The sequence below is a fragment of the Grammomys surdaster genome, unplaced genomic scaffold, assembly GCF_004785775.1.
Source record: "Grammomys surdaster isolate TR1022 unplaced genomic scaffold, NIH_TR_1.0 174, whole genome shotgun sequence".
Lineage (NCBI taxonomy): Eukaryota > Metazoa > Chordata > Mammalia > Rodentia > Muridae > Grammomys > Grammomys surdaster.
Window position 1 is genome coordinate 3091442 of NW_021604622.1, and position 13048 is coordinate 3104489.

General features: G+C 42.5%; 1 protein-coding gene across 3 annotated transcripts in view; it reads right to left on the reverse strand.

Moving 5' to 3' along the window:
* The window catches only part of Egflam (EGF like, fibronectin type III and laminin G domains), a 178363-nt gene that overhangs the window by 79585 nt on the left and 85730 nt on the right, over positions 1-13048 (reverse strand). For all 3 annotated transcript variants that reach the window (XM_028767595.1, XM_028767593.1, XM_028767594.1), the window contains exons 4-5: positions 11299-11416; positions 10064-10199 (exon numbers count right to left, since the gene is read on the reverse strand). In XM_028767595.1, the coding sequence (XP_028623428.1) occupies positions 10064-10163 (100 nt within the window). In that variant the 5' untranslated portion in view covers positions 10164-10199; positions 11299-11416. The remainder of the gene's footprint in view (positions 1-10063; positions 10200-11298; positions 11417-13048) is intronic.

The window sequence follows — 13048 nt, forward strand, 5'->3', positions numbered from 1 at the left end:
TCTCTCTCTCTCTCTCTCTCTCTCTCTCTCTCTCTCTCTCTCTCTCTGTGTGTGTGTGTGTGTGTGTGTGTGTGTGTATGTATATGTGTGTGTCCCCATATGTGCTCCACTTAAATATAAGTGTCAGGAGGCTACAAGAGGGCATAATGTATCCTGGAGTTGAAATTACAAGTGATTCTGAGCTGCCTGGCACGAGTGCTGGGAACTGAACAAAGCCTCTCAATGCCTGTGTCATCTCCCAGCCCCAAGAACTGGATTCAAATAGTTCAGTGTAAACTGACCTCTTGTGGGAAGTCTTTAAGAACCAGGAAGACTTTAGATTAAATTATGAAAGTGTTTGGATTTGAACAAATATAGGAATGGAACCCAAGGAACAAATGGAGAATCTTTGGACAGAGGAGATCAGGGCAATACCAAGTATGCTATGTAATATGTTGAATGCTAAGTGCATGTAGGTAAATGTGATAACCAAAGGGAAGGAGTAGCCCTGGTGAGGATGTTCATTTGATCTGTATAAAAGGTGGGTACAAGGCATGAGAATGCATGAGTAGGTAAACAAGCCTGTAGCATCTCTCTTTCTCTGTACACAGTCAAGGTTCTCTGTCTCAATGTCTGCTTGACCACTGAACTGTATTTGCTCCTACCAGCCTAGCACCTAACTATCAAAAGTCAGTTGAGTTCATCCCAAAACGTATTGATGATTTATTAGTGCTTTGTTTGAGAAAGGGCCTTACTCTGTAGCCCAGGTTCCCCTCTAATGTTGATCTTCCTGCCTCAGCCTCCGGAGTGCATAAATTACAGGCATACACCATTACATCTGACTTCATTTTGTGGTCTTCCTGTTTATTATAGTTATTAATATTTCAGAAAGCAATGAGATGCAAGTATAAAATGAGTGGTGGTTATGTTGTTTTTAAAAACTTGATAAAGCTGAAACCTAAATAATTGTCTTTGAACCAGGAAAAAGGGGGATTTGAGAAAGTATTGTAAAATTCTGCTCTCGGCATTGCAAATGACTTTAAGTTTTTGGGTCGCTTCAAGAAACTATTAGTACAGATAAGACCTTTGAGGTACATAAGAATTTCAAGATGGCAACCCAGTTGGGGAACCCACATATAAAGGAATTTCCATAGCTACATTTACAACGTTGTTAATTAGTGTACATTTATAGAATTTGTCTTAAAAAGAAGCATTTAAGGTATTAACATCATTTTAAAATATGAGTTATAACTTTAACTGCTTTTTAAAAATTAATCTTTCACCAACAATCTCAGTGCTGCTCAGTGAGAACTTCTAAATAAGTACATGGGGGGATGTAATGGTTGATTTCTATTATGAGTTTGACAGAAATTTGAATTACCTAAGCAGTGTTGTCTGTGAATATGTTTTTAGGGAAAGAGCCACTCTGGGTGGTGGCACTATTTCCTAGGCTGGGGAGCATCATTCCCTAGGCTAGAGTGATACCATTCCATAAGCTGGCTGGCACCATTCCCTAGGCTGGGTGACACCATTCCCTAGGCTGGTGGCACCATTCCCTAGGCTGGGTGACACTATTCCCTAGGCTGGGTGGCACCATTCCCTAGCCTGGGATGACACCATTCCCTAAGCTGGGGTAACACCATTCCCTAGGTTGGGTGGCATCATTCCCTAAGCTGGGATCCTAGCTTAACCAACAAGGAGGAAGTAAGTGGAGTGTCAACATTCATCTCCCTCTGCTTGCTGACTATGGATGCCATGTGACCTTCTGCCTCAAGCTCCTGCCACCACAGCTAGAGTAGCTGTTACCACCACGCCTGCCATCCCATGAAGGACTATACCGTCAAATTGTGAGGCACAATAAACTTCCTTCCTTGAGGAATTTCTGTCTGGTGTCCCGTCATAGAAATGAGAAAATTAACTAATATAATAAGTATGTACATATAAACTGACTTATGCCACAGGAGTGCATGCACACACACACAAACATACACATAAACACACACACACAAACACACACACTTACACTTCAAGGGTTTTTGTAGGATGGAATCATACCAACACAACGTAAAAGTAGACTGCAATTACCTTTGAAAAACTTTACTGGAGATCTTATGAGAAAATGAGAAAGAAAAGATAACTAACTTTTTGATGTTCTGCCTCTAAATACATATATTGAAAATATTTAATGATTGTTGTTTAATTAGCCAGCCTGGGATACCCATGTGTCTCAGAAAAGTTCGAATGAGTAAAAAAAGAATGTGTGTGTGTGTGTGTGTGTGTGTGTGTGTTTGCAGGGAGTAGGGTTCCAAGAACAATATAAGTGGTTAAGAAGAAGAAAAAGTATATGGTGGTGGGAAGAATTCTCAGATAAAGAAGGCACGGCCAAGTTAAAAACATCAACAAAGATTTTAGTAGTTTGAACTCAAAAGAAAAAAATAGGAGTCATATTTTAAAAATCTAAAGCATTTTAGGGAATACAGATATTTGTCTGGGACATGAACTCTCTGTACTGGCTAGTTTTATGTCAACTTGACACAAGCTAGAGTCATCAGGGACTTAATTGAGGAGGAAGCCTCAAATGAGAAAATGTCTCCATAAGATCAGGCTGTAGGCAAGCCAGTAGGACATTTTCTAAATTAGTGGTTGATCAGGGAGAGCCCAGCCCTTTGTGGGTAGTGCCACCTCTGGGCTGGGTGGGACTTGGTTCTATAAGAAAGCAGGCTGAGCAAGCTATGAGGAGCAAGCCAGTAAGTAGCATTCTTCTATGACCTCTGAATCATCCCCTGCCTCCAGGTTCCTGTCCTGACTTCCTTTGATCATGGGAATTTATAAAGAACTGGGAGTGAAATAAACCCTTTCCTCCCCAAGTTGCTTTAGTCATTATGTTTCATCATAGCAAACTGTAAGATTAACTAAGACACTCTCCATAAGATGTGTGACAGAATCAAAATTCAAAATGACTTCAGTGTATAGAAGTTCAAGGGCAAAGCCAACCCAAGGGAAATTTAACGGGATGTTTAGAAAAATCTCATGTTAATTTTTAAGCAAGTCAATTCAATAGACATAAGGGGCCAAACCCTTAGTTTAAAAAAAAAAAAACCTACAGCAGAAAAGGCACTAATAGGAACTTTCAAAGTAATCACGTGCCCACTGTGAACTCTGAGGGTCATCTGCTATAGAAAAGGCCCACTGCTCAGAGCAGGAAATGGTTTTCTATGTTGATCAGTCAGCACAGTGTTTCTCTACCTTCCTAATGCTGTGACCCTTTTAAGTTCTTCATGTTGTGGAGACCCCCCCACCCAACCACAAAGTCATTTTTGTTGTTACTTCATAACTGTAATTTTGCGACTGTTATGAATCATGGGAGCGTCTGATACACAGGATATCTGATGTTTGACCCTTGTGGAAGGATCTTTTGACCCCCGATGGGGTCAGGACCCACAGGTTGAGAACCCCTGACTCAGCTGCTCCTTCACCACTAGAGGTAAAGTTCAAAGGGCGGGCACTCACTGCTTGGCTGAAATGCACAAGATATAGGGCAGTGTTTTTAGGAAAGAGGCAAGACTGTATCCCATGATGAGGGTGTAAACACTTCTGAGTATTACTCATGGGAATAAGATGCAATAATAATAATAATGGTTTCTTACAGAGACATTAGAAGGGAAACCCGGTGTCAATTAGGAGTGGTTAAGAATAAAGGTGTATGTATGCCTTGGGAGGGAGGGCCCCTGCTGCAGTGGCTGTTCAGAAGCAGAGGAAGGTGGCCATCAGTTGTGGAAGGTTGAGTAAAAAGCAACTTTTAGAAAAGGGTTAGGAGGCTCTCACTGCAAACCATATTGATTCAGAGGAATACTTTTTCTATGACTCAGAGAAAGACAAGTACTGGGCACTGTAATGTACACACACACACACACACACACACACACACACACACACACACACTGAAAAAGTTTCACAACCCCTGCTTATGCCCTTTAGGATACCCTATCATATTTTTCTTTTTTATTCTATTGTATTTTCTTTTTGAACAAACCGTAGGTCAGGACCTCCTCAATAAGTCCAAATACCCTCCAATTTGTCATCTTTTACAGTTTGAGAGCTGGTGTCCTTGAAGCTCAGATGGAGGTGAAGCTTAAACATCCTACAGACACTAACTAAGAAACTGGGCTCAAGGTACTTACATCACACTAGGGAAATATCTTTGAGAGTAGATTTTGGTGGAGCAGGAAGCCACCCTCCAAGGGTCGTGGTAATACATGTAGAATGGTCTGGAGAGTGGAGGTTGCCCCATTGGCCTGAGGTAAAACGGACTAAATGTATAGAACCATCAGATACATGTGGTCCCTTTCAAACCATGAAGGGTCCTCCAATTTAACATTTAAGGTTTTCTGAGGGACACTGAATTCGCTGATGGCTTAAGAGCACCTCCCACTTCCTACTTCATTCTTATGAGCACCAGCTCAGGTGCCAGTGTCGTGGGCTTCTCTAAAATCTCCTGGTGCCTTGAACCCAATGATGCTTGTATACATTGGATGTGGTTTCTTTCGTTTTTCTGTCTCTAGGATGTAAGCTAAAAGATCATTGAGACTTTGTCCTCTTCATCTCTGCATTCCCTGAGAAGTCTGCGTGGTCTTTCAAAAAAAAAAAAAAAAGCTAATACTGAAATTGCTTTCCTTCTTAAAACTTTCCACGGTTCCCTTTTCCCTTCAGGATAAAAAGTGAACTCTTTCTTAATGCCTTTCTTGGTCTGACTCCTGCTTACCCCTCTCCCCATACATCGCTCCAGGCTTTCTCAGCAATCCTAGGAACATTTTCTTCGTGCCTCCAAGCCATTGCTTAAGTGGCTTCCTCTAGTCTAACCCTTTCATATTGTTCCCTCCCTCTTCTTCTGCAGCTATCGCTGATGCGTCTTTCCTAGATACCTTAAGAAGCCTGCCCAGACGCCTTCAGAACTGGGTCACCCACAAATATGTACAACTTTGATCTGTCAATTACAACTTTCAAAATTAAAAATAAGTTCAGATGCCAAGGATACATTTTCTTAGAGCCCATGTCCTCAACCCTGCTGTGCCATTCAGCACTTCAGACTCTCTATATCACTCGTGACACTGTCACAAAGTTCGGGTCATAGCTTATTTATTTGCCTCTAAATATCTTACCCATGATTGGTACACATTCATTAATAACACAGGCTATTATGAGTAGATGTCTATAGTAGACTCCTATAGGGTGTTTGAGGAGATTAAAATGTTAGGGATAACAGGATACCCTAAGCCAATGGTCAAGAAAATCCTGTCAACCTTTATGAGAACACAATTGCTGAAGTCTTAAAGTCCACAGCTGCCTTCCTATGACAATGGTAGAGAAGAGTGTCTGAGATAGACCTTGTATACCTGGCAGAGCCAAAATGCTTTCTAGTCCTTCAAGAAAAGGCCTGCCAATTCCTGACCTAAAGTACAGTCTGTAACCCTCTTATCTCACTGTGACTGTCTGACAAAGTCTCTGTACCCCCTTTTAGAATGTTTATATGTGCATAAATTTATACATAAGATCACAATCACTATGTTGACAGCAATAATCTAAATAGTAAATATGGTATTTTCACATGTATTATAGTTTATTAAAATGTTAACCGAGAGAACCCAGTGATGAACATCAGTCACTGTGATAATTTCTGCTTAGTGATAAACCTCACTTCTATTTGAGATCTGTGCAATACTTGTGATAGGATTAGAAAAGGCAACCCAGTGGCTGGAACAACGTCCCAAGAACTGCTTTGTCCCCGTGGTTTGGAGTTGCCATTAATTTGTGAAGACAGTGTCAAGTTTTGCTTGCCAAAGGAGAAAACATAGTTATCTTCCAACTGAGTACAAAGACCCCTTGACTTCTATCTAAGGAGCCTTTTGGGGACCTAAAGACTGCAAAATAAGCTCCTGGCTCTAAGGGAAGAGACTCAATCTCATAGATCAGCCAGGGCCCACAGGAGGGAGAGAAAGCCCCATGCTCTTGATAGAGCTTCCACTGTCTCTTTTCCAGGCCAATTTTATGCAAAGTTTGCTCCTTACAGGTTAATTTTATGCTAAGTTTGCGCCCCACAAAAATGAACTGTGGTGTGAAGTCCAAACCGTTAAGTCATCACACTAAAAAAAAGTCTATTTGACCTTCAGCTCTCTTGGCCTCTCTTTATTTACATACTGATCTAAACTAGTCAAATGACAAACAGATGGATGGTACAGGGCAATGATAAACTTGATGGACAGCTTGTCCTAGGTGGGCAAGAGAGCAGGCTTTTCCATTTGCAGTTTACAAATGGCTCCCAAAGGTGCTATGTGGGAATTCAATTTATAACAACTTCCACCACCCTGACAAGGAGTTTCGTTATGAACCATCACAGAATGAAGAATTGAAGTTTGAAGGGATCTACCTGTAGGACTTGATGAGGTCTTATTTCTGCAAAAGCATTTATCCCTTTCATCTAAGCCTAAGGCCTTAATGGCTAGCAGAATTTCTAGGACCATGTGGCAGTCTGCAAGGTGCTTCTGAGATTTTCGATTCTGAAAGTAAAGTAATAAAAAAAGAATTCTTGCTTTCACATGGCATCATTTGTTAACTTGGAGTCTCAGCTGGCATCTAAGCTAGTCTTCTTATTGCTAATTTTGGTTCTTTTGGCAAGGAGAGCACCCGAGTTCCTAAATAATTTCTCCAAACAAACGAGGATGGGGAGACATTTTTCATTGCTTTCCATTCTTTCTAATGGATTGTGTTAACATAGTTCTTTCGAGCTGGGTATGTAGTTCAGAAGCAGGCAGGAGGTCCTACTGCACAACAGCAATGAAAGAACAAAGAAGAAAAGAATCATAAATGTTTTCAATTTTCACTTGAGGGCTAGGAAAACTAACCCAGGTCCACGTTCCTCTTAAATATTGTGGTTGTTCATCTGGTTTATGACTATAAATTCTAGCTGTGAGTGAAGTTCTGGAAGACAGCTAGTGGTTCACTAATTGGTGAAGACCACTAAATCTCAGGTTTGATGCCCCCTGGGATGAAGTCGCAGTCAGAGCCTTCAAGTGAGTCACAAATACTGAGATTATTTGAAGCTTCACCATATACTGAGTTGATAGCCTTTAGTTTTTTACAGTATGTGTGTGTATGTGTGTGTGTGTGTATGTGTGTGTGTGTGTATGTGTGTATGCATGCACACAATGAGCATGAATGCCTGACATGTGGAGGTCAGAGGATAACTTGCTGGAACTAGTTCTCTCCTTCCATCATGAGCTTCTGGAATCAAATGTAGGCCATCAAGGTTTGCAGCAAGCTCCCTTTAACCTGCTGAGCCACCTCACAGGCGCCTGCTAACCACTGTGTGATTATAAAAAAATAGCTGTAAATATCTTTCAGTGGTGGCTGGATGGCAGTGGGCCAAAGGGGGCTGGGCTGGGTGGGTTGGGCATGTGCAGAATCCACGTTGGATCTTTTCTGTGTTTTATTTGTGCAGTTGATGGGGTAGGATATTGGCTACCATAGTGGCCTCTAATAGTAGTGGCCTCTAATAGTAGCGACCAAGAAGTTCCCTTAGTTATATTTCTCTAATGCTTTTAGTGTTATCTCCTGAAAAACAAATGGCTGGTGATGTAATCATTTTTAAGTGGCTCAGATTAAAAGACTCAGCATAAAAAGCCCTTCATGGACCCCTGCCCCAAGTGCTGAGTGATAGCTCTTGTCTTCTCCTCTTACAATCACCTGAATTTTCTGGCTAAAGAAAGTCAGACCCACAGGATTACCCAGCTTGCTCAGGGTTCTAGCTAGTTATTCAACCCATGACGACCAGTGTTCAAGTGTACCCCAGCATCTATCTGACATGTGATATGGGGTAGAATCCAGGCTCCAGGAAAGACTGCATTGCCTGTAATGGTGTCTTTAATAATGCCCTTTGATGGTTTGTTTCCCTCTCCCTGTCTCAGAACCCCCTTCTGTCATTCTGGCTTCCAAAAAAATTCCTTGTACCCAGAGCCTTTCCCCCACCTGTGCTTTGAGGGAACTAAAATCTCTGAGAGGTGCTCGAGGCTCAGGAGGTAGAGGCCTTGTCTAGGGCCATGTGGCAGTTGGAGAGTTAAAGACAAACCATTCTCTCCTGGCTTTCCTGCTTCTGAAGGTAAATATTTTTGTTTTCTACTTCCTGTGTGCGTGCAAGACTAGGAAATTGCTATTTCTATGTTTTATCCCCATCAGACACAGAATGAGCTTGAAAAAGTACATGTTTGAGTGCAAAATTAATAGTGAAGGAGAATTACCAACTTTGCTGGGGGTTACACCAATGGTAGGCAGACAATGATAAGTTTTCATCTCTCAGCGTTTAAAGTTCTTTTAAGTTTTAAGTTTGTTTTGTTCTGTTGGTGCTGTCTAATTTATTTGTGGAAGTAAATCATGTGTTAAATCCCTCCCAGGCTTTTTCGATGAGAAAACTGAAGTCTTAGAACTCCAAGTATTGCTTAAGTATTAGAACCAGGATTAGAATCGTTTCTATTCCAGTCACACTCCTGGCTTTGCCTACAAGATATGTTGAGAGGCAGGATTAGGTGCTATCTTCGGCCTTGGTCTGAACTTTGCCATAGTGTCCCTTCCCTCCCCGTCTCTCTTTTCCTTTCCCTTCTTTCTTCTTTTCTTCCTTCATTCCCTCTTTCCTCCTTCCCCCTCTTTTCCTTATTTCCTTCCTTTTTCTCTCCCAGGTTTTCCTCCCATCCATTTGCCATTTCCCAAGAGTTGTTCTACAGTTTGCCCTTGGGGGTTACTTCTTCTGAACCCTGAACCTACACACTCCAGGTGTCTGAAATTCCCACCTCTGGTTGCTTTCAGAACTTACAAGACAACCAGTGCTTGACTAATTCATAAATTCTCTCCACTTTAGCTATCATGATCAGCTTGGACAATAGAAAAGGCCCTAGACTTGGCTAATCAGAATGCACATGGAAATTCTGCTGGGTCTGAAGAGACATCCATCCTCTCTTGAAAGTAGGGAGCTAAACTTGGAGACCACAGAACTTAAGGGTTCAGAAAAGCCTGCTGGAAAACGAATCGATGAACAGAGGGAAAGGTGGCCACAGACAGCTGAGGCGGCATGGGTCTGGTGCTCCCTGAATTCAGACTAGCCACTAGACTTTACAGTCACAGAAACCGATACATTATTGCTTCAATCTTCTTTCCAGTTTCTGCCACTTGGAATTCATCAAGCTCTGCTTGAAAACAAGCTCAGAAGACACAGATGTCTGCTTCCCACAGCCTAGGAATAAACTGGGAGGTCAAGACAGAAAAAAACAACTCATCACAACTTGACAGGACCCTTTGCCCTGGCTTCAGAAAGCCAGAGGAATGAATCCTGCTGAGTCTCTTTGTGAATCCACAACATGGAAGCCTCAGAGGGACCCCTCATCTTTAATGCAGGGTGGACCAAGCCCAGTCTCTCACTTTTTACCCAGAATCAACTGGAGACCCAAATGCAGGCCAAAGACCTTGCATTGGGAATTCCTTTTGTCTGCCTTTTCTTCTTCTTTCTCTTTTAAAAATAAATTACACAGCAGCATTGTCAATCATGAGTTCCACATGAATTTCTTCAGCCAATCAAACTGCATAGCAAGAGCTTAGGATGTAGATAGGAAGGAAGAAAGTTGACCTTAAACTTAGGAAGTTGCCCTAAAGGTAATATGGATCTGGAGTGCATGGTGTCTGTATGTAAAGAGTTCTTCCCTCCCCCTCTGAGAAAAGCCATCAAATATTTATTTCAAATACAATACTTTAAAGTGAGAAGAGCAAGTTTCAAGCCTGAAATGAAGGCCAGTTTGTTGGTAGAGGTGCATAAAGGAATTCCAAAGCTCAGAGCAAAAGATGCTGGGGGGGAGGGGACAGTATCACCAATGAGAACTCACCCAAGATCAATATTCAGGGATATATGTTGGCCCAATTGCAAACATGATCCTCCAAGACGATGCACCACCTTGAACACACATGTAGCTGAGGGTAAGTGAAGATCTGCCCCTGTTTTATGTCATGTGGGGAGGAGCTATGGTGTGTGATCTGACCTGTGACTTACCTAATGAATTCCACAGAGTAGGACTGTATTGGGGCACGTCCTTCATTCTCTCCAGGTCTCCAAGAAAGGGCCACTTCAGAATCGGAAACCACAAGGACATGTGGCTGCTGGGGTGCTGCAGGTGGCAGGCAGGAATCTAGGCAGGATGACAAACACAGCCAGACTTGGCTAGTGGTCTCAGCTGTTGGAGAGGTTGGGTACATCCAAAACAGGTACATATTCTACTACTGAGACATAGCTATTTGGTATGGCCTCCAAAGCCACACCAAACAACAAAACCACAGATGATTTCACCACGTAACATACACTCATTGAAATCTTGTCTTCCTTTCTCCTCCATGAACCCCTGGCTGGAAAACAACTCAATTGGCACATTGGCCCAGAGACATGTGATGTGTACCCTTGAGAATCTCCTGTCACACCTCCAGCTCCTGTCAATCATTCATCTGTTTCCATGTTGCAACTGGTACTTCGCCCCAAGGAAACTAAATCCCCATTGTTACTGCCACTTATTTTACAACACTTCCATACGTGTGTTTGTATGTATGTGTATGTATGTTTTCTGTTGACCAGAATACACAGCCATGGTAGGGCGTGTGGGTGCATCCCCTCAAGCATGAAAAGGATCACATTACCCAGTACCTATTACCATCTACATGTCAAGACTTCCATATCTTCTGGTTTTGCACACACTATTGTTTAGGGCTGGAGGACTTTCCCACCTTTCTAAGCATGTCTTGTAATGGAGTGGAGATAGATTAATGTCACTTCCTGACAGAGAGTGTAGTGTCAACAGTGACCACAGTGGAGCCAGGGTCCACCTCTGTACCACGTGGATGAACATTTGCTGGACTTTCTCCCCATCTCTCCCCTTCCTCACCATCTTGATTCCTACCTACAGGTTAATCTCTCTCTCTCTCTCTCTCTCTCTCTCTCTCTCTCTCTCTCTCTCTCTCTCTCTCTCTCTTTTATTGTCTTGGTGAGTTCTTTCTGCTTCCCTATGTGGTAAGTCCCTGCAACCTGTGGGTACCACATTTTACAGTCTGTCTCTCTGTGCTCATTAGATAATGCCTTGACTAGCTCTGCTGAGTTCTGATAGACCAGAGACATGCTTACTGTGGTCACCGCCGGCCTCTTAGAGGCCAGGACAGTATCTGGCATGTGATTTTTGCTGACTGAAGGCATACGTACATGAAGTCCTTTCTCATTATTAATGATTTTGAGCCTAATTTTACCTTGAGACAGAGTGGTCACGTGCCGAGGGACGCTAAGCCTCCCTTTGCCAGTCTGGCTGTAGGCTGCTATGCTCACTCGATATTCAGTGCCTGGCTTCAAATCTCCAATCACTTCCTCCTGTCAATAATCAAACAAGAAAGGTGTCAAAAATGAAAAGTTCTACGTGGATAGTCTAGAGCAAGTCATTCTTAACCTACCTAATGCTGTGACCCTTTAAAACAGTTCCTCATGTTGTGGTGACCCCCAGCCATAAAATTATTTTCTTGCCTCTTCATAACTGTAATTCTGCTACTACTATGAACCGTACTATAGATATTTGATATGTGGCTCCTGTGAAAAGGTTCTCTGACCCCCAAAGAGATTGCAGCCCACATATTGAGAACTGTTAATCTAAACAGTTGCTCGAAGGTTTAGATCTTAGATCTCCAGGAACTTGCTTGGAGTAGACCTCTATCTAGGTTCAGACCAGTTATAACATTCAAAAGTCACAAAGCAGCACAACATATTTCACAGGTCCAGAGGGTCCGTCTTTATTAGAGTCTGCACAGTGCCCCGGAGTGGGAGCTTATTCACACCTCAGATGCTATTCTCAGAGCTGCTGCAAAGCATGCAGGGATCTTTCAAGGATACCCAGGGTCTTTCTTTCCATTTTTAAATTGCAAGAGAGGCCAGCCACATGGCAAACTCGAGTTTTGATTTGTACCATCGAGTAAGGGATGAAAATTTGGGTTCTCAAATTTTAAAGCAATGGAAACACCAGGAGAGCTTTCTTAAGGTAAAAGAGGGGATCAGTTCTCATAGTGTCTGATCTGATTCATTAGTCCTGAATGAGGAGTGACCTAAGGATTTGTTGTATTTCTGACAAGTTCCCAGACCTTATTGACAATGGTGCTGATGCTGATTTCCTCCCGCTCCCTGAGAACTGCTCGAACTAATGATGGATGCATGTCTGAACTTCCCAGCAAAATCATACTGAGTAGAAAGTCCTAGCTGAAGATTTCCCCCTCTGACTTCAAGAAAAGAGGCTTGTCCCCAACAACAGTGCCAAGTGGGAGGTGCAGCTGGCCTCATCAGAGAGAAGCAGTAGAGTACAGTACAGTGGAAAGGCTACCGGCTTAGAGCCAACATGTTCTGGCCTGAACCTGACTCTTCTACCCTTTCCTACCTGTGCCCGTCACATCAAACCTCCCGAGTGTCAGCTTCTTCTTCAGTAATGGACACATGTCTGTCCTGAATGGTCATTAGGGATTGTGAGTGTACTGTACCATAGTTGGTAAGAAAGCCATGTTCAAGACACAGGTTGTAATACCTACTGTCTGGGGTCAGTGGTGATGCTCCTCTGCTTACCTAGGTTCACTCTCCACTTCAGGAGTCAACCCTTTCCTCGACACCTTTCTGGACCACCTAAATTCGGTGAGCACATTTACTAAATATTTTGCCACTAATTTGGAAACAATTCTAATCCAACAAAACAAAACAAAACAAAAAAACAAATCCAAAGATTTTATAACACTAGTATGACATCAGAAGTCAAAAACTGTTCATTTGACCTCATGTGACACATCAGCCAAAACTACTGGTGAGCTAAGACAATCCATGCGGTTACCTTCAAACTATGTGATAGAGATGAGATGAGACAGAAGTGATTCCGGTTTATGGCTGAGTCCTATCTACATTCTATCTCATCTCACAGGCATCACACAGACACAGACGTACACACAGATGCAGACATGCACAGAGACACAGACG